Source organism: Solea solea, chromosome 1 (assembly GCF_958295425.1).
Source record: "Solea solea chromosome 1, fSolSol10.1, whole genome shotgun sequence".
In the NCBI taxonomy this organism is placed as follows: domain Eukaryota; kingdom Metazoa; phylum Chordata; class Actinopteri; order Pleuronectiformes; family Soleidae; genus Solea; species Solea solea.
This window is the reverse complement of record NC_081134.1, coordinates 17,767,345-17,794,582: the sequence shown is the minus strand read 5'-3', so window position 1 is coordinate 17,794,582 and position 27,238 is coordinate 17,767,345. Positions and strand designations below refer to the sequence as shown.

The window sequence follows — 27,238 nt, the reverse complement described above, 5'->3', positions numbered from 1 at the left end:
AGAGAAATAAAATGTTTATTTTAACATGTGTGTTTTTTTCTCTCTCATTCTTTGCACACTAATAAAGTTCAGTAGAGTCTTTGTGGGCGGTAAACACCTCCAAAAGAACAAAAAACAACAAATAGTGTTTCCATTGGGTTCACCCAGTAACATTTTGGAATCAATGTAGTGACGAAATAAAAACGAAATCCGATTCACAAAAAGTAACAATAAAGCAGTAGAAACATGTGTAACAGATGAACGAGTTCCTCCTGTCACCACGTGAGCCCAAAAGTATGTTCCATGTAGAGAGAAGCTTCGACTGGAGGAGAGTCTGGAGGTTCATGCACCATCACTTAGTGTCTTTACAGCCAAGGCTCTTCAAAGCTTGTTTTTTTTTATATATATATATATGCTTTCAAGCTGTTTTACAAAATGTCTAATGAACTGTGGGTTAGATAAGGTAAAAGAAAATGCAGCAGAGTAGACACAGATTACAATTTCCAAGCCACAACTGCACTCATGACTTTCTAACTGAGCTCGTTTCAACTATCACTTGGCATTTTTTGATTTACAATAAAATAAAATAAAAAAAAAACATACATGGAATGGAAAGTACAAAAAATATAACAGATCATAACTTTCAGAAAGGCATAGTATTAAAAAAAAAAGCAATCAAAAAAAATAAAGAATATATAAATTCTATGAGTGAGGACAGCACATGTGTCATATATATACTGTACCTTCTAATACGTACCAGCAAAGACATTTTTCAGAAAAAATGCTCCGTTTTTGGTCCTGTGTGAATGTTTATTTAACGTATGCTCTGCACAGCCAGACTAAAGCCTTTGCTCCAGCGTTCAGGTATCGCGTGCTTCTCTTCCAGCTCGTTTTCCTGGCACAGTGAGCTCTTTCATTCACAGTTTTGAGAGTGTCAACTCTTGATTAGTGTTAGTCGTGTACTGCGCTTTAAATTCCTTCATTCTGGGACAGGAGACTCGACGTGGACTCCCTCTGTTTTGTCTCAACAACAAAGCCTGAACCCTCTTTTTGGTTCCGTCTGAACAACACATACACCAACTGCAATGTTGTTAAATAAAACATGAGAAAAATATATAGATTTGTATGTTAAATGCTATTGTGATTCTCCTTTTTCTTCTAGAGTGTTGGGTGTTGGGACAAAGCTAAACCCAAAATTACTTCAGGATGATTTTCGCTTGTCCAATTGTGGCTTGACTCTATTTAAAAAAAAAAAAAAAAAGAAAAGAAAAAAAGGCCTTGTCTAAGAGTTATCCTTAATAATAATTTCATATATTTTTATGTCTATGTACATGCACATAAAATGTGCAGTGAAAACACCTCACCAGCTGGAAGGAGAAGATGCTCTGGTCATCTGTCCACTATACAGCAACATTGAAAGATCTCCGTAGCCTCGTCGGCTACTGATACAGAGGAGAGAACTGATATCAGTGCAGATTCATGTGATATAAAAATAATTAAGAAAAGAAGGTAGGCTTAAGGGCAAGTGGTTACAAATGGCAGAGTGCGAGACTGGTTTTGGCAAATAAGTGTTCTACTGTGCATGTGTGTGGCCCTCAAACAGACGGCTGATGACGTCCACTTGTCTCATAACCATGCAGCTTCAGGACACTGAGACACCAGGCATGATGAGTGTGTGTGTTGGTGTGTGTGTGTGGGTGTGTGGGCGGGTGGTGAGTGTGTGTGTGTGAGCACAAGCGTCAACGTCCCCTCACACACACTCTTCCGCCGACATCAGAAGTGGGTTGATGTACTCGAAGCCTTCGAACTCGGACTGGTCGATCTTCCTGACCACGTCCCTGCAGTGGACAAAAGGGATGTTTAAAATCACGAGTGTTACAGTATACATGACGAAAGAGGGCGGGACTAGGGGGAGACACTCACTCGTCATCGGGCGTGAGCTGGATGGGTTCGTTGGTGAACTGGGCGTCAAAGTTGTCCAGTCCAAATTCCCCTGAGATGTTGGGCTTAAACGGAGGGACCACCTGCTTCTGCTCCAGCTGGAACAACAAGCACACAGACGTCAGACTGCGTCTTCTACTATAAACTGACTGTGATTTCATAATATGGATATTTACTATATTTAAGTCTTGATGACCATTCACAGCTGTTTTTCCATTCACTCACACATTCATACAGTGCATCGACAGGTATAAGCAGCACATTTTCAATGTGGGGGTTAAGTGTCTTGCCCAAGGACACATCAGCAAGTAGATGAATGGAGCATGGATTCAAACCCACAACCTTCCCATTTGAAAGATTTCCGATTTCTTACGTCTGGTAACAACACAATATAAAAGATGTTCTAATTAGAATATAAAATAATTAAATAATGGTTTCGCTAGTATGGCAAAAATGGGAAATGATATGGTATATACAGTAAATATAAAAAGATAAAAGCTGAAGAAGGGAATGTCCCACATTCACTTAGCAATGTTAATGTTCCCAAACACACAATAATACTACAGCTGAGTCACCAACACCTTCTCCTTTGACTACAAAACATGTATGATAGATCTGGTACTTGTCTCTCTACACACTCCTCCCCCTGCAGGTCACCAGGTGCAGTGCAGGGCAAGCTTGTGTGTGTGTGTGTGTGTGAGAGAGTAGAGGGTGGAGGGGTGGAGGGAGAGGTGTAAGCCGATCCCTCCAGACACTCTGACCTACAGCTGGGTCTGTGCTCCAGACCAAACAGGGAATAAAGTAGTCACGATGATCCCTGTCTGTCTGTCTGTCTGAAGGTCAGTCTGACTGTCTGTCCTTCATGTCATCCACCTGTGCGCGTGTGTCTGCTCATTTGCTAAGGTCATGTCTGTCTGTCTGCCATGTAAGAGGTGATCAAGTTCCATAAGCCACGCTCACCTTTTCTCGACTGACATCTTGATTCAAAAGCAGCTCGAACTGAACCAGTTTGAGTAAATAAACTAGAGCAGTTGTTCATATGGGGATCCACTTTTTATGAACTACTGTAATATAATTCATGACAGCCAAAATACCACCAAAATCACAGGCCTTACTGTTTCGTTCATTTTTCTGACATTTAAACCCTTCTTCTTGAAAATGAGTCTGTATTTTGTCATCACACCACACGTAAACTGTCTACTTAATATGTAATAGTCGTACATATCTACGTTAGGAGAATTTGTCATTTGCCATAATTATTGTACGTAATGCTGCACAAACCACAGCTTCAGAAAATAATCTCTGAGACTACTGAACTGAAATTCATGATCATTTCATAAAAAAAAAAATTCAATATTTCTTGACCAACAGAGACAAAAAAAGTCAAAATGATTGAATGGTTAGGGGTTAACAATGATGCTTGACTTATTCATTAAATATAAAAAATTATACCATTCGATGACTATGAATACAAGACAGGAAAGGCACATGCAGAAGCTGAAACTTCAGCTCAGTTTGCTTTTCTATCTTTCAATCATTTCCTTCTCAATCTCATCTTTTGACCGCGTCTACACCTAGAGGGACCAAGAGGGGGAGAGAGAAAGGACGTGACCTCATGTCTCAAGAAATTTCTGTTTTTTTTCCTCTCTGCAGGATCAATACGTGCGATTGATTTTGACTTATTTGGCAGCCGACAGGAACGAGCACTGATTCCTTTCATTAGAAACGAGGACAGAAATCATGAGGTAATTAAGAGAGACTGAAAATGGAATGACTCACAAGATCCCAGTCCACGTTTCGGAAGAATGGATGACCCATTATGTCGGCGAAGCCTGTCTGAGGGTGACAGCCTAGACGCTCCTTAGGATCCTGGATGACGGGAAAGAAAGGGGACAGGAAGTGTTAAGGAAGGGAACTACTTTGCACACTTGTATTAGTATTACTAGGAACTGGTTAGGTTTAGGGCTAAGATCTGAATTGTAGTTAGGCTTAGGTTAAAGGTGAGGCATTAACTGGTTATGGTTAAGGTTAGGAATAAGGCTTTGGTTAGGCTGTCCAAATACATGGAATCAATAAGGATTGCTGTGTGTGTGTGTGTGTGTGTGTGTGTGTGTGAGAGAGAGATCCTAAATCTGACTGATGCTGTAATATTCTCATTCCTAATAGGGCAATCAGGAGCCAGCCCTGTTTGAGATTGCCTGTCTGACCCTTTCTTACCTTATTGAGGAATCCCTTGAGGACACTGGCGGCTTTGACTGACAACGAGCGGGGAATTCTGATCGGTTTTTCCAATATAACTGCAGGAGGTTAAAGGGAAGGGGAGATAAGAGAGCACACACACAAAGAGGAGAGTGAGATACACAAGCCCCGAGAGGCTGAAATGACAAAGGACGGCACTGACACTGCTGCAGTTATGAGTCCAATCCTGTGGGGCATCGTTGAACATGGTGTACAGGGAAGATTGTTTCCATGAAGAATTAATAATAATAAATTGTTTTGAAATCTGAGTCTGTGGTAGCCGTGTGGTAAACGGCGAGTTTGAATTCCCATCTATCCAAGACACATTTGTCATGCGCCGTACTGTGACAAGAGAAAAACACACACGTATTCACACATCTCCCTCTAACAGATGGTATATACCTAGTACTGAGAGAAATAGCCACCAGAGAGGTGTTAATACAAAGGTGTTACATGCTTCCACAGAGCTGTTGAACCCTCCAGTTGTAAATCTCAGCTCTCTGTGTGTGTGTGTGTGTGTTTGTTACCTTGGAAGAGGTAGTCTTCTGTGTTTTGATCAGGGTTGTCTGAATTCCCGACGATGTCGAAGGGCGACCGGCCCGCCATCATCTCGAACATCAGCACGCCCAACGCCCACCAGTCCACACTAAACCCTGAAGATACACACACAATAAACAACAATAAACCAATGTATTTTTGCCATTTTCGCTTTCGATACCCAACACTTCGTAGCCATTTGTGGAATGTAAATACAACCGTTTTTTGGGGGGCATCAGCATTGTGGAATGTCTTGCTTTTTCATTTAGGGAGATATCTGATTATCTGATTAAAGCAGCCACACTGCATGAATGAGACCTTCATCTCTGGTGCAACTTGTGGCTATTGTTTTCCATAAGCCACTAAGCCAATAATCTTTCCAATAATCTTTCACCAGTTTCAACATCCATATCCATCACACTCTGGCATTTCAGTTCCTTGATTCCGTTCTTTATTTTTTTTATTAAACAAAACTTTATTGTGAAATATTCATGCTTCATACAGAAGAGTATTAAAAAGCATAGTTTTAAGGCAATTCTCAAAGGCAGACCCTACAGTATGTAAGCAGCAGCTCTGCAGCGGAAGTTCAGCTGCCACAGAGACGCAGCAGACCAGGTGAGCAACATAATAAAGCCAGTACGATACTTTGGTGCTCTTCCCTTAAATAAATAAACTAAAGACAGAGCAAACGACGGACAGAATAACAGGTGGGTTTTAAGCATGTGACCTTGAAGACAGCTGTTCGGTCAGGAAGGTGCTGCTCGCCCACCACCTCAGAAACACCTTCAGCTGCTGCGCGCTAAATAATTTAAATGATCATTGGCTGTGTATAAGAGCTGAGGAAAACCCAGTTACAGGTGTGTAATTAAATTTGTTTTACTGATATAATGTAATAATAATAATTAGACCCTTAAATAAATGACAAAGCACTTTATAGTGACAACTGCTTTACAGACAAGAAATTAATACTCATGGTAATAACCAAAAGACAAACGCTACATAATGAATGACTAATTACTAAACCAATCTTTATAATAAGGATTTAAATACCAGAACACAGAGGTTGTTGTTTTTCATTTACTTATGAAATTAACTGTTTTCAATTTCAAGTTTTCATTAAAAGAAAACTTTAGCTGGACTCTTTTTCTAGATGTGGAACCACTGGGTCAAATTATTATAGTGCATCAAAATGAATGACATAAGCATTCCCATGATGCCATTAGCGTGACAGAAAGCCAGCATCTTCAATGACAGAACAGAAGCATTTCACAATGTGACGACTTTGGAGGAGAAAAAAAAGGCTTATTGTACTTGGGGAGGAAAAAAAGTTAACATGCAAAAACACTGGTATGATCCTTGAACAGTGAACCTTGTTGCTATGATACCACTTTTTGGTAACCAGGGAGCTCTTTTTTTCCTATTTTTATTGGCTTGTTGTTATAGATGTGTTAGTAGATGAGAAGCACTCACTTGTGATGTAGAAACTGCTTCACTGAGTTCACACAAATACACCCAACATTTGCAACAGCTGTAAAATATCACACTGTCATCCATATGTATCTTATCCAACATCCATTCATCCAGGTGAAAAATCTCATTAGAATAAAGCTGCTGCAGAAGGAACATTCATTTAGGCCTCAGATCATGCCTCGCCTCAGATCAAGACTGCAATGATTACTGGATTACTGAATGATTGATTAAATTAATCACCAACTATTCTTATTCTTCTTATTTTCTATATAAATAATTAAAACAAGCTCTGATTTTGCAGCTTCTTGTATGTGAATAGATATATTTTTAACAGCATTTCCTGGACCAAACAACTGATTTCTGGATTAATTGAGAAAATAATCTACAGATTAATCAATTATGAAAATAATCTGTGGTTGCTACTTTTAATTGCAACTTTAAATCTTTTTCATTTCTTGATTTCAATGTTTTTTTCTACATCATTTTGCCTCATTGTTCTTAATTTTTTTTTTTTATATAGTATTTAAATGTATTTTGAACTGTTATTCAAATACATACAAATATGGTATTGTGGCATTGCACCAACCACACTTACATGCATAACTGCCACTGCAAGCAGCGTCTACATATTCTGCTTTACAGCAACTCATTAGGTAGGATTTCTGGTTAAGTGCTTGTGTGTTGTAATGCTCACCGTAATCCTCCCCTCTGAGTATTTCGGGGGCGATGTAATTAGGTGTACCACAGAAAGTGCTCGTTGTATCACCTGGTCTCAAGCCCTCCTGCAAAAACAAAAAGGGATTATCAGACGTGTGATCATCTAATTGTGCTGTAAACTGACACTTGCGCAGCTGTGTCGGTGCTTTATCCGCTATGGTATCATAGAGAGCCCTGCAAACCGCACCTTGCACATGCCATAGTCTGTAAGTTTAATGTGTCCTTCCGAGTCCAGCAGCACATTGTCCAGTTTCAGGTCTCTGTAGATGATTCCCCGCTCATGGAGGTAGTTGAGAGCAAGACTAATCTCTGCTGAGTAGAATCTGGAAAAAAAAGGGCAATGGACAGGGGCAATTTTTAGACTCACATATGCTCACAAAGAGAAATGCCATGACATCAGTCTTATTCTTTCTAATGATTCTACCTGGCATGTTCTTCTGGGAGCTTCCTTTGTCTCTGCATGTGAAACATGAGATCGCCACCATTCACATATTCAATAACAAAAAAGAGTCTGTGAAAGAAGATGATGGAAGACCAGCGTTACTTTTATTCACAATTAGTCATTTGCTTTAAGATCCACTATGTTAAAAAAAACATTGTTTGTTTAAGAGTGTAATTGCTTTAAAATAAAATTGTTTGGTTTTTCACAGCCTTAAAATGTATTGAAGATGAGAGCCTTGTTTTACAGGACAGGATCTTGCCCTGCCATGTTTCCACAGTAATATGAATGTACATCTGTTTCAAATTTTAAAGTGGAATCTTTAGGAAGAATGGCTCCGCCCACATAAAAACCAAGCCCAAGAAATGAATCAATGAAGAGAATTAAGGGGGGAAAAGTGAAGAGAAGGCCACTGTAGGTCTTTTGAAGAGTTGTCTGCTTGTTGGGATCTGCAGTCGAACCATAAGATAGCACTAATTCTTTTACACCGAACCTTTAATCAGCATACACATTTTTTCTATATAAAAATATACATTGACCACACAACCAAAGTCAAACTAAAAATAAATGTACTAATCATGTTCTATTTCTATGGTTTGTCTCTTTTTACAGGTGTCAAATATCCACAAATATTAAAAACCCTCTTTTTGATAACTCGTCTTAAACTCCTGGACCACAGCAAAAATGTATCCAACCAAATGTGTTTTTAAAACACGGAGCAAAACAGCAATGTAGAATGACGTTTATTTATTTTTTTACTTTTTTCTAAGAATGTGGTTTGTGGGTGGTCTTATTTTAATTATCTGACTATATTTACCACATTCTGGCCAACTCTCTGAAGCTGTGAAGAAACCATGTGACTTTAACAGGAGGGAAAATGCTTATCACCTGCTCTCTGTCTGGAAACAGGAGTGGAGGCCCACCAAGAAGGGATGATTAGAAGCCTGCTCAAAGACATGCTTTTCTGTTTGGACCCAGTCGATGTCCTGGAAGAGAAACACACAAAAACACACCCAAACATCATCAATCAGCGATAATTTTGACATCATACCCTTGAACATATAAAAGCTGAATAAGCACAGAGTGCAATCGACCATGCTACAGTGCCTGAGGTTTTCCTTGTGTCCGGTGGGCGGCTGCAGGAGAAAAAAGATGAGCCAAGAGAGGCAGCAGGAGCAGCAGGCCTCTATTGATGGCTTGGTTGATAATATGTCTGGACGTAGATGCTGCTCACGTTGATAGGACAGGGACAGCAACACTTGGTCATTGATCGACAGGCACTTGTGAATTTGTCAATCACCCTAAGTGCATCTAATCAAGGCTAACTACTCTCATTGCCGCAGGCTGTGCTGATATGTGTGTTCACCTCGATCAATTTGAGAAGACATGATGGTTTATCTACACCTTCTTGGGAAGACTGATGGCTTTAAAGAGGACTGTCAACTTAACTCTGTGTGAGACACACGATCACCAATATTCATTGTGCTATGAATAAGAGCCTGCATTGACTGATAATTACATTATGCACAGCAGTAACAAAAGAGTGACGACTACACCTCTAACTAACCCTCTCATATCTCAATAGATGTGTTGTCGCACAGTATAGACTTACACAGTTTCACATGAGTAAACATCTTTAAACCTTTTGATAGATGATGGATGCTGTTATCACATTCCAAGCGGAAATGTACCTAGTTACTGATTCGCTTACACGTCTGCAGCTGAAGTCGTTAATTAACGGACAAGTTGCTGAACAGAAAAGTAATTGCAACTATGATAGTTAGTCCTCAAAAGTCCAATGTACAAGAACACGTGACATCTAATCTAAGACTACAGATTGTAACAAGCGTAGTTGTGACGTCACACACATGAATCTAACTCGTGTTTTGAAGCCTCAAGATTTGTGCCATGTTTACATTTTGCAAACTGAAATTTACAGACATGACCTGCAACCAGGGACCTACTGGATAGTAAATGCTGTCAGTCACACTGGTGTCAGCTCATCTTGTATGTGTTGTGCTTTTTTGTGTAGTTTCCAAAATTGACAAATGAAGAAGACAGATATTAGCTATTGAGACCACTAACTTCAGGAAAAAGTTCACAGACACTGCAAATCAAATGAGAGCAAAGCTCATTCTCCCACAGGTCGTGTAGCTATACAGGGTACTCTTACTTCAACTAGACTGCGATCTCTTCTTATATATAGTCTCTGCACACAACAGACATTCTGGCTGGTATATCCATGAAGCTCCATGGCAGCCCAAGATTGTGGCAAGGCCTTTTCCTATAGTAGATATAAAAAGCCTGTTCCGAGGCCACTAAAACCAGATGAGCGATTATACACTTACGCCAACATAACACCTTAAATGTTACACACTGGACCTTTAAGAGGGTGTTAAGTTTTAGAATACTCATGCACCAAAATAGCGTGGTTTACCTCGTCGTCATTGACCAGCTCCTTCTTGACCACCTTCATAGCGTAGATGCGCTCGGTCTTCTTCAGCTGCACCAGCAGCACCTTGGCGTAGCTGCCTCTGCCGATCACCCTCAGCAGGTCGAAGTCTGCCAGGCCCAGACTCGAAGGCGATTTCCCCGTTCTACTGCTCCGTGCCTGTGTGGCAGTGATGGAGGGGGAAAAAAAACGAGTGTTGTACAAACGGTAAACAAGTCAAATTTGTGACAGTTTGTCACCCAACATTTAAGCCCATCAATCTTTCTCAACATAATTTCTTCATTGAACAAGTGATAGGGGTGGTGATTTGGTTTGGGCAGGCCGGTGATTTCCTATGGGTGATTTTGTAAATTAGATTTTGGCTGCTCAGAGCTCCACCTCTTGAAAATAAATCTCGATAATGACTTTCCTGTCTTTATTAAACACCATTATGATGCCTCCATTACATGAAGCACTCTCTGTATTACAATAATACTACTACTACTCTGTAAACCCAACTACACCTTCACTACTTCCTCACCTATCTTCCCCTCTTATCCCTCCTCTCCTGTAATCTGTTCTGCAGTGAGCCATTTCCAGTAGTTATCCATCTAACCTCCTTTCACATGTCAACCCACCTTCCCCAGAGTCAGACATGGAACCGTAGATAAGATCATTTAGCTTGCTCTTTTTTTATCTCCGTCCATCTGTGTCCAACTCAATCTATTCTTTATCCATCTCTGGCTCTGCTGCTTCGTTCAACAAACCCCCATTCCAAACCCAAATTACACAATGGGCCATTAATCAGCCTTTTGGTGTTAAGAGCTTTGATAAAAGGTTATTTTATTAGCTCCGCTGAAGGAAATCAATATCCACAGTACTGCACAAGTGCCTGCACCTGCACACTCGGTATATCACACATTCACAGCAGGTAGAGGAGGGTTAACCCAAATGCACGACAAAACAAAAAGCAGATAAAACCTGCTTCCAATTACAGGTGATCCCATTCTTCCTCCTCCTAACACAAACAGGCAACACATTCTATAAATATTCACCCGCGCACACACATATATCTATCTTGTCAGTTTGACAGGCTGACAGTCGGTGAGTCATGCAGTACATGGGTGTTTGAAAAAGACTTCTCGCTCACCTCCTTCTCCTCTCCATCGTAAGTCAAGCTTTCTCTGGAGTCTTTATTCTGAGGCCCTGAGAGACGAGAGGAGAACGTGACAGACAGTGAGTGAGAGACACACAGAAGGAGAGGCAGGAGGGGGGGCGGGGGGATAATAAGAGTGGTGAGAGAAAGTAGATGAGAGACAGTCTGATGCTTTGTTCACAGCCCTGCAGGGCTAAAGTGATTTCTTTCTCTTTGGTTAGAAAAGAAAATACATGCTTGTTATAACAAACAAGAATATTTAAAATGACAAGCATTAATAATGTTCAGAAACTATTTCGTAGATAAATTCTAAAAAGAAATGGTGGCCACCGTAGATTGATGAGTCTTCTTGCATCATAAGTAACTCCAGTATAAACATCATCCGACGGAAACTCATTACGCAGATGCAATCAGATAATTACCACTAGTCATGGCTCCATAATGTCATCCTACAACTATGCAGGTGTTTTTTTTTAGCAGAATCCCTCAACAACACTAACAAGGATCCTAAGCTTTGTCATTCCAGGCAGACTCTCAATCATCTGACGAGACTTAAGTCTGGTGTAAAAGGTAAAACCAAATGGAACTGAGCAGTTAGTGGTCTGTGTGGAACAAAGCTAGGCAGGCAAGCAATTTAACCTTGTATATACAGTATACAACAATATACTCACTCTGTCGTTCAAAAACAATTATAAATATACATCAAGGAGACGCACTTGAACAACATGACATGATCCTTCAATAAAAGTGTTAGTTTTCCTTCCCTCACTCAATCCCCCATACACCACACTGCTGCTGCTGTCAATATGCACTAGCACGCAACATCAACTGAAAACACTCGTTACATCTACAGCAAACTCAAGTCTGAGTTTTTGGGACCTTTTTATTCACTATACATGTGGATCTTGGGGATCTGGTTTTTAATAGTCCCAAAAGAATAAAGTGGCTCGGATGTCAGCCGCAGCCACAGACAATATGTCCTAAGAGATGGACTAACAGAGTTTAGATTTGAATCTTTTTAAAAGGATTTAAGGAAAAACAAAAAATGCATTACAATATTTGGCAGGTTTTTTTTTTTTTAGGAATGTTGGTTTAAAAACTCCAGGAATAGGTTTTCAACAGACATTTTAGAGCCTAATTAAAAAGACCCAAAACTAAAACGTGCACTAATGCATCAGAAGTGCATCCATTCCCAAACCAACCGTACACCTCACTGTGTTTGACGGCTGAGTTCCACACTAACATATTTCTATTGTATTTGCATGTGTGTGCTTACCTGGCTGTTCACTTTGGTCTAATTGACTGGATGGTGGATGGCCTTGCATGATTGGTTCCTAAACAACAACATTCAACATTTAGTCTATGCAGCATAAAAACAGAAAACAATGTTGAAGGGTCTGTATTAGAACAGTAATAGGCCCCTTCACACCATCATGCTCAGTGAGTGTGTCATTTGTTCACAGCACCTCACCTGGAACATTGGTCTGCCACACTCCACTGTCACCAGTTTATGGCATTTCTTGTGCACCAGCAGTTTGCAGTTGATGCATTTGTAGCCTTGTCTACCCAGACCCCAGATTCTGTCTGTGCAGATGGCACAATGTGCTCGCTGCTCAGGGAGATGGATTGAGAAAAATCATCAGCACAAATAGGCTCATAAAAGGTAATGCTGAAGAGCAGCAGAACCACAGTGTGTACTCCTGCAGATCTACAATGAAATCTTATTTAATAAATCTGTGCACAGAGAGATTACTAAGGGGCAGTGGTTCACATGTAAGCTTTAAAATGCATACTGCATATATAGAATTAACTTACTTCTCACATTTTACACATAATAATGATTTAGCAACATAAAAAACCCTCAAAATATTAAATCTACAGAAACTAAATATTTGAGGCAAAGGGTGTAAATAAATTCGGTGTCGTGTCTCACCCTGTTGAAGCGTTTGGCCTGAAAGGCGTGACCACTGGCATAATAAAGCTTCCTCCAGCGCCGAGCTCCTCGCCGATATATGGATTCTGAAGAGGGGAAAAAAGAGGGCTTCATCTGTGTGTATACATTTGTGTGATTTTGCATGTGTAGAATTTAATTTTGGAGCCAAGTGATGAAGATACTTGTTCCTACAATAGGATTTTTTTTAAAAATGTAAAGTTGAAATATAAATGTCCTGTTTTGACATTACCGTGTGTGTGTATTTATATATAGTGTATGTAAATATGTATGTATGTATGAATGTATATATATATATATATATATATATATATATATATATACATACATACACTATATATAAATACACACACATACATACATACATACATACATACATATATACACACACACAGTAATGTCAAAACAGGACATTTATATTTCAACTTTACACAATGAAAAAAAAATATATATACACTGTATATAAATACATATACAAATAGTATTTAATATTTGCATTTATATTTTATTATTTATATTTGTAATTGTACTGTATATAAATAAATATACAGTACATATATGTATATATACACACACACATATATATAAATACACACACACATATACATATATGATTTGATATTCTTTTGAAGGTCATTGATTTAAGGTACAGTTCAATGACCCTTATGCGAGGCCCATAGGTTTGAACTGAATCAACAAATTCACTAAGTGACTCGAATTTAAAGTTAAAATGTCGGATTCTTAAGTTCACACTTGTGCTTAATTAAACAAGTAAATGTTTTTACTCACTGTCTTCTCCAGGACAGGGCATGCCAGGTTTCTCTGGTATACATGGAAACACTGAGACAAAAAAAAAAAAAAAAAAATCACACATTTAGAAAATATGTAAGTCATCATTAAATTGTCTGATGAGGGCGTTTGTCTGTTTCAGCGTGTGTTTCACTTCCTCTCACGACAACCTGTTGCCTGGAGGGGCTCATGACGGCATTCACTCATGTTCGTCATGAGCGGCACAAACAAATAAAGATGAAGGAAAAGGCCCAAAGTTAAAGAAGCCAATAAAGAGTGCGTGTGTAAAAGACATAGACAGACTGAATCAGACTGGGGGGCAGGGTGAGTCATAGGCGACGCATGTGACGAGCTCGTTAACAAGCAGACCTAGCGACCCCCTGCGGCACCTTCACATCCTCTATTCAACCCTGCACTCCCTTCGCCGTCTGCCATCATGCTGGCATCAGGCATTCACTGTACTCTTGACCCCTCACCTCTGACGTGATTAAAACTTTATATTAAGCACACAGCCCCCATAATGGCAAGCCCCAGGTTGAATGCTTACACACATACACATGTACGCACACAGATATCCTTCTGAGGACACTGCACTGACACTGGTTAAGTGGACCAGGTTTTGGTCTCCATGGGGACTCTTGGTCCTGACAAGGTCAGTGTTCATACCAGAAAAGGTACACACACACACACACACACACACACACACACACACACACACACACACAGAGGGAGACTGTCAATCAAATGTTGTACAATCCCACATACAACCCAGTTAGCCTTGACCAGCAGTCAAGATATATCCAACTATTTGTCAAATGAGCTGAGCTCAGAAAGGAAAGTGAACTGGCTCTCAAGGCCACACTGATGGATGTCAGTAGAGGAAATAATGTTGTTTACATGGGTCAGTGCAACATTAACCAGGTCTGAGGCTTCTTTGTTGTACACAACATACATCAAGCTGCATGTTTTTAGACGTTAATGCAGAATCAAGGCAAACAAGGCAGCAGAGTTTTATCACTATACCAAGAGATTGTTGTGTTGAAGACAAAACAAATCTAAATACGTCATTTGCATTTTTGTGGCTCGTCACAGTTAGAAAAACCAAAATAAAATAAAATAATGTTTTCAGACAGAAAAAAGGTTCCATACTCTAAGTAAACCACATCTTTCATGACCGTATCCTGTCATTTGTTTATAATTATTGATATACCGGGCTATACTATGTTTTTAGTTTATACTGAGGTAGTGTTTACTTTGTGGATCATTTTCCTTCTCTGTAATAAATATCAATATTTAACTGATGTCTAGAGCAGCCAGTAACAAATGGTATAATACATTGTATTAAAAAAATGTTTATGTTACATTACATATAATATTACATTTAAAAATCAGTCCAATTAAAAATACATATAATTCAAACCCATAAACATACACAGTGCTCATAGCATGTATCTATATACAGTCCATATTATATACCGGGTAATAGACTATACTATCTGGGATTTTTTTTATTAAATACTTTGTCTCCTCTTTATCTCCCCCTTCTGGGTAGAGCAAAGAGTCAGAGATAAAAAAGACTTCTTATCTGGACCTCTTACTGTCCAAAATATGAATCACCCCTTACTGACTACAGTAGCAAGAACATCCTAATGGTTAAAGCCCAAACTCTACATATCATGTTATAAATAGTCCACGTGAAAAGCAGCAGGCTCACCGTGGATAATGAGCTCAGAGTCTTTGTTGAGTTCATAGAGACGTAGCGCTTCCTCCAGCTCCAGTTGAGAAGACACAGTGCAGGGGTCACCTGACAGCAGAGGACAGACTATGTTATTCATCACATTCAGATACAAGAATCTAGAATACTAGGAGACATGAGAGGAAGAAAGAAAACCAAGAGACATCTTTTATATTATTCACTCAACATGTGTTCCTTCAAAACTTGCAGTTACACAATTTTGTCGACCATGTCATATTCAATGTAAAAACAGCACATACAATATTACACTGCCTGGCCAAAAAAAAGTCGCCACCTTAAAAAAAAAAAGGGTCACATCGTTGGACCGCCTTTAGCTTTGATTACGGCACTCATTCACTGTTTCCATAAGCTACTGCAATGTCACAAGATTTATTTCCGTCCAGTGTTGCATTCATTTTTCACCAAGACCTTGCATTGATGATGGGAGAGTCGGGCCACTGAGCAAAGCCTTCCCCAACACATCCCAAAGATTCTCAATGGGGTTAAGGTCTGGACTCTGTGGTGGCCAATCCATGTGTGAAACTGAAGTCTCATGCTCCCTGAACCACTCTTTCACAATTTGAGCCTGATGAATCCTGGCATTGTCATCTTGGAATATGCCCATGTCATCAGGGAAGAAAAAAAATGCATTGATGGAATAATCTGGTCATTTATTATATTCAGGTAGTCAGCTGACCTCATTCTTTGGCACATAACGTTGCTGAATCTAGACCTGACCAACTGCAGCAACCCCTTACCTATTTGCTTAGTTAAATCCAGGTGGCAACTTTTTTGGCCAGGCAGTGTATAAGAGGAACAATAAGAACTGCACCCATTAAAACAAAGGTATGATATGTAGATTTGATGTTCCGTACATGTGGCACTTTTCCACTATACAGTTCCAGCACAACTTGACTCTTTTTCCATTACTACCTCCTCAAAGTGGGTGGAGACATCATAGGCTGCATGGAACTGCTGTGACGTCTTTTTATATGCGACACACAAAAGGAGTGACTAGTGAAGCAGTTCTTTTCTGTGCAACTGAATCATTAGAATCAGTTAATTAAAACTATTAGTTCAGTACTTCCTGCATGACTGGAGTGACATAGTCACTGAACTAAAATATGGGGGTTGAAGAAGGGGTTGTGATGTGGCTCGTGATCGCCGGCTCTAAGCAGTGCTGTTGCTAAACACACCAGACTCCTTTGTTAAATATTGAGATTTTAGAAATGTCCTTGCTAAATGTTGGAGATTAACGCTTGTTTCAGGATTTTTAAGTCTTTTTAACTGATCTACAGATGCGCATTGTTCGGTTTGATTTCTATGTCGGAAGTCGAGTTGGGCTGGAACTGTGTAGTGGAAAAGCACCAGTAAAAAACATTGCTTTCGGAATCTGTTATCTGTAACATATTATGGACATTATGAATCAGTATTTGCTTTCATTTGACTACATATTACTTATTTCTAGTTTTACTGGCTCCCCTCTTCTCATTTTTTTTGCAGGTATTTTACATATGAAAACCCAGTTTGAGACCCGGCACATGAAACGAACAGGCTCTACCTCACATACATGACATTTAAGAGATCAGGTAACAGAGAAGAAAGTCGACAATAACCAGGTTACAGAGTGCACAGAACAAGACAAGCATTAACAGTAATAATACGTTTTATTTATTTAGTGTAATACATTTTATTTACGCATGCAGATAACTATGTGAAGACTGATTTTCAGTCCTCAGGCCAACATTTTTAAAGCATAATATAAACAGTGGCTCAAACAGTAGGTCGGCATGACATTTAATCATATTTGTCTAACCACTGAAAGTATGATGTTACCTAATATAATGTTGAAAAATGTGTGTGGGCGTGAGTCAGTACATTTGAGAAAGAAAAAACGAATTACCGTGGTAGTCACTCAAAAAATGCTTTAATGGACAAAAAAAAGTAATGCACTGTTTGTTTGTTTGTTTTTAAGGAGGTGAAAGGAGCATCATGACATGGGGTTGCTTTGTTGTCTCCAGGCCTGAACAGTTCACCATCATCACAGGGAGGAAAATTCCTTCCTAGGTTTCCTGTCAATATCTAACAGATTACATCAGGGAGGCTGTTTTGCTCAGTAGAAGGTGAGTGATGCAGACAGACAGATACCCTGAACATCAAAGTAGATGTGCTGCAGAGAAAACCTTGACTCTGAGGTGCTGTGAAATGACCCACAGTAGACATCCTCATGAATGTTTTTCAGATCTTATCCCCAGCTACAGAAAATGCTTGTTAGAGGTTATTGTTGCCAAGAGGTATTCAGCCAGTTTTAAATCAAAGAGTTGACTTAAATTTTCCACCAGCACGGTAAATGTTTAATGGGTGAGTTCCATAAAGATACCAAAGATTGCAGTCGTTTGTGTTATCAGCGTAAGCACATTGTGTGTGTGTCTATACAATCAGATAATATTTTAATAAGGCCTTATCCACATGGAAAGAGAGCTTTTCCAACACAATCTTTTACTTTTTTCTTTTCTTATAAAGTTTTCCATAACACAGCATCATTTCGAGAAATGCCACTATCCACATGAAACCCACTCTGGGATCCGTTTTCCAAAAATATGGTGTTCAGTGATCCCAAAACGGTTGTTCCATGTGGATAAAAAGCCGATACGACAAGAAACTTGAGCGGATTCTCCTGGATTTGTGTCCATGTGCATGTCTCCTATGGGCTTTAACAAGAGAGACAAAGAGATTGTCTCTCTGGTATTTCTGTCATTTTTATTTGAAAAATAATTCATAATCAATACCTACATCACATTTATTATTTGAAGCTACAAATGTTTATTTTTAAATATATTTGCAAGCTTAAGGCCTTTTTCCTCTTGAATACGTAACACCTAGCAACTGTCTTACTAAAGTGGATTATTTTAGTAAGTCATAAGGAACAAACTCTTTCTAAAACTTTCTATCTATTCATTAATCCATGACATGATTTAATAGCAGATTTTGCAACTCGCTAATTGCATTGTTTCAAATTGCTATCGAGGTTTGAAAACAATCAAATGTTCAGCCCTGCTGTGCACTCCATAATAAACGTAGTTACACCATAATAGAAATTGACAGTATTGAGACGGTGACATAAATAATAAGCTGGAAATGTTTTAATGTCCGGCCATTCGGGCTGACAGTGAGCACTTAATATGGAAAAGTGAGTGGGATCCTATCACTGACATGAGTACTTCATTACAACCATCAAGCAGCCTTTCTTTCTCAGGCAGACTAATGACTGTAGTGACTGTATGTGGGTGGCAACCAGTGGGAGCTGATCTGAGCCTAATGAGTTTGGGCAGAATGACCTTATCCTGAGCAGAGCAATCTAACAACTCCATCTTTCCTATGACACTATTACTGCTGCCTGACTAAATGGCTGACAGCAAGAGACTAGGTGGTGGGGGGGGACTGAGCACTTTCTTTACTGACAATGAAAAGACAGTTTTAAGGTGTTGACATGAGCATGTGTACCAATTCACTTCAAGATGTGGTATGCAATCATCAAATTGATTTTATTTATTTATTTTTCGGTGTATTTTTATTAGCTTCTCCTGCCTGAGGAACAAGTTAAAAAGAAAAAGCAGTAAATGAGTTGTACCTTCCTCGTCGATCCACTTCATGGTGAAGAGCTGGTCGTTGTCCATTGAGCACATGTCCTTCACTTCTCCATACAGACCCTCGTATGAGATGGATGGTTCAAAATGTGTAATCATGATGTCCCTGCAGAAAAGGCAGACAAGTTTATTTGACTATTTGACTTAAATGCGACAGAATCATAAACCAGTAACAGTACGATTTTTTTTCTCACACACACACACACACACACACTGAACAAGGAATTTTTAAATGGAAATCACAAGAAGTAACAATGTTATATGAAAATTGTAAAGGCTGCGATTTATTTGTTTAGTTTTTTTTATTGTTGCATTTCTGGTGAAAAATTTAAAAAGTAATGTTATTTAAAGGTTGGTTAAAAATGTATGTCCAGACAATTTAATATTTTCCACAAGTTCTTCAGAACTAATCTCCAAATCTGTGTATGCTTTTCTTTATTAGAAAATTAAGATACATTACCAACACACTAAAAAAATAAATCAAACCAGCACAAATGTATGAAAGGTACATCAAAAAGTGCATTAAAAATAATAAAAGAACAGTAGCTGAACAGAATCGGAGGTACTAGCAATGACAATGAGGTACACGCTTACACCTGTCCTTTCCACACCTCAAAGTGTACATTGTAAAAAAGTGTTCAGTATTAGCTGTAACTATTTTAAATTAAATATTTGTCACATTTGACACTCAAAGGAATGAACCCTAACCTGTACAACATTAGCAACAGTATTTGTTTATCTTTGAAATAAGATAACGTCATATTATGATATGAGAGTGCAGAATATAAAAGAACCATCAGTGCTTCCAAACCTTCTAGGGGTGCTGAATTCATGGTCAGTGCTACTGTGGGTATTTATATAGGAATAATTTAGAGACAGTGATGAGTGTTTCTGGGCCAGTAAGAGGTTGCTTTAGGGCCAAATGTGGCCCACGAACCACCATTTGAATAGGCTTGGTTTCTAGCTCGTCTATAAAAAAAATTAAAATCTGCACATTGGAGAAAACGTTATCTGTACCTTAATTTAAATGTTATGTTTTAGTATATATACTAATAACACTTACTAGTATACTAACTTTTACTTTTCCACAATGAAACATTCTGACCCATTCCCTCTTATTGATGCATTTAAAGGAGATCTTTGAAGAACACTACAGTTTGATGCCAAAAAACTCTGCTATTTGTGAGTCACAGTCTCGCAGCAGTCTGTCACAATTCTGTGAATTCATCTGTACAGATTGCAGGTGTGACAAACTGAGCAAAAGCACAAACGAGAATGAGTACAAAAGGAGTGACGATGGTCTGGACACAGACAGACAGTCAAACTAAAAGAGAATGGATTCTAAGCAATGTGACAGCAATTAAGGATTGCTCAGACTGCGCTAAAACTAATCTGATTTTATGCATATCCACATTCTATCCAGAAAAATGATGATGTGATTAAAACCACACACGGAAGTGGTTTGAAATGCAATTCAAATCAGATTTGCAGCATCCTCTCTTCAGCCCTTGTCTTTGGTGCGGCTGAACAATTAATGGAAATTTAATAAAAATTGCTACATGGCCTACTGCAATTTTCAAATCGCAGTAGGAGCAGTATTTCTTAAAGCCAAAATGTGTGTCAAATGACCATTTTAGATTAAACATTATACACATCATATTCTACAGACTGAAGAAAACATCTTTGTTTCATACAATTTCAGTCAAAAATAATCACAAATAGATATTTATATAAAATCGCTCAGCCCTACTCTTTAGCTCCATTTAAACTCACTATATGGTGCAAGTCAACCAATTCTGATATTTACCTCCCATGTGGCACAAATTACATACGACCCATGACAGTATCTATCTACTATCACACGACTCTCCTTCAACCTGTGCAATGAAGGACTCATGCCTTTTAAGCTTTTCAAGCAAGGACTTTCATAGTAAAACTACTTTAACACCTTTGAAAGAAATTGTAAGCAGGTCATCCAAAAAAAATCTGCACCTTATAAGACCTGCAGTGTAAAAGCGGCCTTAATGCTACACACAATGACACAGTAAAACCTGTGATGAAAGCGCCTACACCCTTGGTGTACAGTGAAGCCAGCTGTGCCTCCTCTGTCGCCAACGCCAGGTTTTTGTCTTGTGAGACAGAGGGGTTCTGCAGCTTGACCTGACAGGGCAATTGTTTGGAGAGCGAGATGACACACCTCCATTTTTCCTGCAGACCATGCCACAAATGTGACATGGCTTTGGTAACTGCGTGCGTCTACGCAGTTACCAAAGCCACGCATACAGATAGATTGGTTATGTCTGGACACACACAAATCAGATTTGTTAACTTGCAATGAACAGTGCAGACAGTCTACAGAAAAGATCTGATTTCAGGACAAAAATCAAATCTGCCTGAAGTCTGAAGACAGCCCAGGACTCACTGTCCACCACCGCACTCGATTACTTCCCTGAAGAGCAGAAAAAAGGCACAGGGCTTTGTGTCCTTAATCAACAAATACATTACTCACTGCCTCTTCAGCTCAGACTTCAGCACAAACACTCAAACAGTATGATGAGACATGAGATAAGGCGAAAAAGAAAGCGCTTTGATCCCCGCGGATGTGACCATCAGTCCATCATCATTTCACAGCAGCGTTAGGATTGATGTCGCCTGCTCCTCACCATGTGGTCAGCATCAGTGGTGTTTACGACCCAAGGTGGGGGATGGAGAACGTAGACTGGAGCTTTTACAGGTCTTCAGGCGACAGGAGTCTAAGCTCCGCTTCACGATCGAGCGCAAGCGGGGTGGTAAAAACAAGGAGAGCACGGCAAAGACAGGAGTTAAACGCAGATAAAGAGGGGTGATGTCCCACCAGCCAGGGAGCGACCCCACAAGGACAAGTACATCTTACTCGCTTAACTGCCATCGTCAAAAATGGACCCAGATTTTCATCAACTTGAGAGCTTGATAGCAAGATGATAAAAGGCCAACACACAGAGGAAACAATGCACACCTTCAAGGTCATCTACTGCACAAGTCCAAGGACAGCATATAGTGTATGAGGTCACTGTAGGGTGCACACATAAACATGCATGTGATTTATTAGCACGTTTCAGTTTCACATTCATGTTGAGCATCTAAAGAGTGAGGCTTCCTCCTCACTGCTGGTATTCAACTCTCTGAAACACACACATCAAGAATGAATACAGCTTTGTGTGCAAAAATAAACTGACACAAAGCTCAGAATGTTGCCTACTGCACCATCCTCCCTCTATTTTCTCACCCTTCCTCCGATCATACTGGTGTTAATCATTGGCTCTGTGTGAGTGTAGGCAAAAACATTCCTACAGTCAGATATGTCCTCTAGAAACAACATGGCGGCTCAACTTCCTCTCGCAGCCCTGATAACATCGGAAAATAAAGTGCATGAAGTGAACAAATAGACATACACACACCTTAATCTTAACCAGTTAATGACTAGCCATAGCCTTAACCTAACTACAATTCAAATCTTAGCCCCAAACTTAACCAGTTGCTCAGAACCAGGACCAGGTTTTGGTCTCCATGACTGACTGCTGGTGTTGACATGGTCAGTGTTTATGCCAGAAAAGGTCCTAAAGACACAAGTGAGCGTGAAAGAGCAGCTTAATAATGCCAGCAGTTGACTTTAACAATGTCACGTGTATGTGGACCTGAGCTGTGGGTGTTCATTAAACACTGTGTCGATGCTGTAGTTAAAGTTAACCCACGTCTCAGGTGCTTTAAAAAACATTAATCGTGACACAGATACAGGCTCATGAAAGAGGAGCTTCCATAGTTACAGGAAAGTGACAGAGACCAAGTGATAAAAAATATATTTATATATTGTTTATTGCTGATAGATGAAATCGACAGACAATGGATTCAGGTGAAAAGAAACTGGAATATAATCTAAAACATGGTGACTTGTGGGGACAAAGGAAAATAAGTTGCAGGATTCTTCAGAGTGATGAACGTGGATGGATTGTGCAGCTTATCACTGGTGAGTAACAGGGAGGAAGTGGCATTCCTCACAGACCTGGCATTCCTCCGCTCTCCTCTGTCCTGGAGTACAGCTAAATTAAAAGGAGGAGGAGGAAATGGAGAGGGGTTTGGCCTGTGCCCCTGGCGTCTTAACTGCCGTGAGTGGGACTCTGAAGCCCCATCTGCCCGGCATGAAGCCATTCGTCACCGGCGAGCGCTCAAGCAGAAAGAAGGGTCAGGGTGCCTCTCTAGGCTTCCACGAGCACCTAGGGCCATCCATCTCTCTGTCAGCACCGCCATGGCTATAGCCCCCTGCATCACCTCCACACAATCCACATGCAATAGCTCCAAGAACAAGAATGACATGCTAACACAGACAAAAAAAAGCACACCGTAAGTTAGAGTTGTCCAAAAAGAGCCAACTACGCGAAAACAGGCAAACTGCCACCACAAACCAACCCATCCCATGGCTCTACTGGTCCAGACTCCAGCATGCTTCCGTCTCCAGGCAACTACGTCCACCTGTCGTATTAAACGGGGGAGCTTCGAGTCTTGCAGCACAACAGAACCAATCATATGCACCCATGCTAAACCTGAGGACAAGGTCATTTATACCACGAGACAGAGTGTACACAAACACTTCTGCTGTGTTGAGTCCAACAAATACATTAAACACATATAAGCGGCAGCTTCAAATCTCTGACACTCACACTACAATGAGTGGAAATGTGAGTGATTTGAAGGACAAGGGGGTGTGTTAATTTGTGGTTCAGCATTGCGGAGCTTTCAGAGGGAAAAACTCAACAACATTTACACTTACAACTCATTGACAGCTTCCCGTATTTCATATAAAGCCAAGCCTTCCAAAGGAAATGCTCGTCTTTGAAAAGGAACAGCTCCTTTCAAAAAAATTAATTGCTCCATTGAGCCAATGTAATGCCATGCTCTTGCTTTATGCAGGAATCCTGATGTTGAGACTCATAAGAATTCTTGTGTTTGTCAATGTTGGCAACACTAAAGACACTTTTTTTCTTTGTAATTTTTACCTGACGTGGTAACACTGTGGCAGTAAAACCCACAAATCACAGCCTTTGCTAAGATATAATTTTGGGCTGCATGTTCTTCAAAAAGAGGCTTCGGGAAAAAGAAACTTGTGTGTTATGAAAGAATATAGAGTAACACAGGTGCACTCTTTGTGAAGCTCCTGTTATAGTTTCATAAATGTATGTTCCATTTGCAACACTCATTTAAAATGTAATCTTTCTTTCAGAAAGAAACTTTAAAAATGCACCTTAGCATTACCTGTTTAGTTGTACTAGCTTATTGATAAAACTTTATCCATTTCCACTACAATGTGCCCCTCCCCCACCACCCAAGTACAAAGTATTTGCTCGTATTCCTTTGTTTCCATTCATCCACTTCCACAGAATAGTATTATCATCACTGTCAGTTTCTGACCATGTGGTCAAATATCCTCTATTGACCTTCAGTGAAAATGAGACCAACATGAAGACAGACCAGTGACAGACTGCAACTGCTACAGCCTGACACCAATCTGCTGATGACACTCTACTGTCAGTAGATTCACTTGAGACTTTATCAGAGACATTTAAAATCTCCAACTTTTCTCAAAATTGTTTTTATTTTATTATTTGCAAATTGTTCAAGATGACAGGATGTTTTGAAATGTTCAAATAGTTATCTTCTTTCGGGCACCCGGAATCTAAACAGCCAAATAAATAATTCTATCAGCAGATTTCATTGGTGACTTCTTTGAAACAGAAAAACGAAACCAGACACATGATGTGCTCAGAGCTGCCATAATCATAATTATTTTAATTATCGAATAGTTGATAATCAAAGTGTTTCAGCTCCAATGTCACATAAGTTACTCAACTTTTGTTGAGATGTTTAAACATCAAAACTCTTAAGGAATGTATAGTGTGAGATAAAGCAGTTTATCAAATTAGATTGTCCAAACAAAAGTAAGCTCCGACATGAGGGTACTACTGGATCAAATAGGTTGATTCAGAGAATCATTAACCCCACTAACACACCCTTCTAACTGCTACAATTAAACAACAACAGCATTGATGACATCCCCTCTTAATGCACCCCAATACCAAATACAGTGAGTTCAATCAATTTTTTTCTGCATTCCAACATAGCTGAGATTCCTGAGCAACAAGCTCATAAATACTTCACATGCTTTGCTCTGCAGAATGACAATTAAACAACACACATTACCCAGATCCTGAGGTGTGTCACACAGCCAGTGAGAAATACAACAGGTCTGGCTGTGGTAACTTGCACTACATGTTTTTCAAGCTGGCTGAGCTCCAACCACTGGCTCAGTCAAACAGTGACAGTGGGACAGGGTGTGCCAGAGAAACAACGGGTGACCAATGACGTCCATCACCACATCCTCCAAGTGTGAAACTAAAACAAATCCACTGCCTCTGCCAGGCAGGGGGGTAATCACTGTCCGACAGTCGCACAACCACTGGCAGAGACAATCATGGATTGATAGAACAGTAATCTTTATGTGTAACATGTCCTTATGGAGAAGTGTTGCAGAGATTTCAAATGGAGCTGCATTGAATGCAACCAAATTCATCATTCTACTCACTGATCAACAAAAAAATGTGTCTTTAGAATGCTATGCAAGATTTATTCAAATTTTCAAAAATCAGAAAAAAAGAAAATGCACATTTATGCGTGTTCCCATCTTCTGCAGTTAAGTGAATATTGGGAGTTTGTTAACCAAGATTACAATAGGTGGCGCAAAACATAAAGTCCGGGGTCACCACAGAACGAACGATTTGCATGGCACTCTTCTCAATGAATAACTCTCTGTTCATACCTCCTCTTGTCCACCAATTGTTCTATTTTTCCACTCCAGTGAAATGCAGAGTATGGAGTGATGTGTCATGTGATTATTTACTACATGCCATCCTTTATTTTCTGAATCTGTTTCAGTAGGGGAGTAAAACTTTCATGTGTTATTTCCAATTAGGTTTCCACATAGGCTGCTTAAAACCCACCTGGTGATTTTAATGCATTAGTTCCATCAGATATATATATATATATATAACTTATTGTTTATGATCGACCTTAAAAACATTGAATAGTATTTATCCACTTATTTCCTGTATATTCATATATACATCTAAACATTTCGTAAAACAAATGAGAAATTCAGAAAGAAAGAGTAAGATTGATTTGTCTAAAGTTAACACTGTGGTCTCTATGATGTTCTTGAAATCACCACAAAAAAACTATCGTAGCACTTACTAAGATAATGATAACGATACTTCACCTGTTCCAAACTGACTCCCTGTCACTCCTTTATGACATACATAAAGGTTTAAAGTAAAATTACCTTAAAAAAGTGTCAGCAGGACATTCATGTTAGTGAATCAATGGCGAAATACCTGGGTTAGATGTTAAAACAATTAAATCTGAGCTAGTCACTGACAGATACTGGGTCTGTAAGCCACTGCTAGCTGCTGTTAGCTCACTGAACAACTCATTTTGACATAGTTTATAGATCTTGAAAAGTATATCCTTTGTTTTTAAAGTGACACCGTGAGTTGGGCTTTAAACTGCCGGTGTGTGTGGACAGTTTCACCAGCCTGGTCAAGTTTACCGAAACCTGGTATCCTATGTTAGCAAGCCGTTAGCTGTTTTGCTAATGTTAGCTAACTGGTTTACCACCATTCCAAGTCTGAAACCACCACAAACCGGCGTATGGACAGTATACATCACATGTTGAAGATAACTGGGGGGTTCTTACCCTTTGTAATACGCTTTGACCCGGACTTGGTGTGAATTCTCGCCGGGGTGGGACATGGTACTGTCCCGCAACGTCGGCATCATAAGCTCAGCCGCGGTCTCTCCGACTCACCGATGCCTTCCTTCCTTCCTTCCCTCCCTTCCTTCAGCTGTGTAGTTGTGTAACACGCCCAAACACTTTGTTTGTACACTGTGTCGACGCGGCGAGTAAACGACGAGATAAATGACGCCAGAAAACAAGACTCTCGCTGTATTTGGACCAACAAAATTTACATTTAAAGTGTAGGAAAACTTGCGAGATCCGCCAAACAACTCCCTACTGCAGAGGCCTAACACCGGAAGAGTCCACTGTCGGAATGTTTCGGGTGGCGTTTAAACTTGGCATCTTACCGACATGTACACTCACGTCAAATGGATTTTGGTTTAAAA

General features: G+C 39.7%; 1 protein-coding gene across 1 annotated transcript; it reads right to left on the bottom strand.

Moving 5' to 3' along the window:
- Positions 1 to 27,238, bottom strand: prkci (protein kinase C, iota). Its single transcript, XM_058648378.1, has 18 exons — positions 26,811 to 27,238; positions 19,015 to 19,136; positions 15,363 to 15,452; positions 13,649 to 13,699; positions 12,842 to 12,927; positions 12,380 to 12,517; positions 12,185 to 12,242; positions 10,903 to 10,958; positions 9,759 to 9,932; positions 8,210 to 8,307; positions 7,307 to 7,393; positions 7,070 to 7,205; positions 6,860 to 6,947; positions 4,686 to 4,811; positions 4,138 to 4,217; positions 3,700 to 3,789; positions 1,903 to 2,018; positions 1 to 1,817 (listed from the first exon to the last, which is right to left on the bottom strand). The coding sequence occupies exons 1-18, from the start codon at positions 26,891 to 26,893 to the stop codon at positions 1,730 to 1,732; spliced, it is 1,767 nt and encodes a 588-aa protein (XP_058504361.1). The 5' UTR covers positions 26,894 to 27,238; the 3' UTR covers positions 1 to 1,729.

What these genes read in the sequence shown, in the direction of transcription:
- prkci (XM_058648378.1), bottom strand. Translation starts at nt 26,893, where the DNA reads ATGATGCCGACGTTGCGGGACAGTACCATGTCCCACCCCGGCGAGAAT. An exon ending in CTCTGAGCTCATTATCCACG is followed by an intron (nt 13,700 to 15,362) that starts GTGAGCCTGCTG and finishes TTTTTGTCTCAG; the next exon opens with TGTTTCCATGTATACCAGAG. An exon ending in AGAAGACTACCTCTTCCAAG is followed by an intron (nt 4,218 to 4,685) that starts GTAACAAACACA and finishes AACCTCCTGCAG; the next exon opens with TTATATTGGAAAAACCGATC.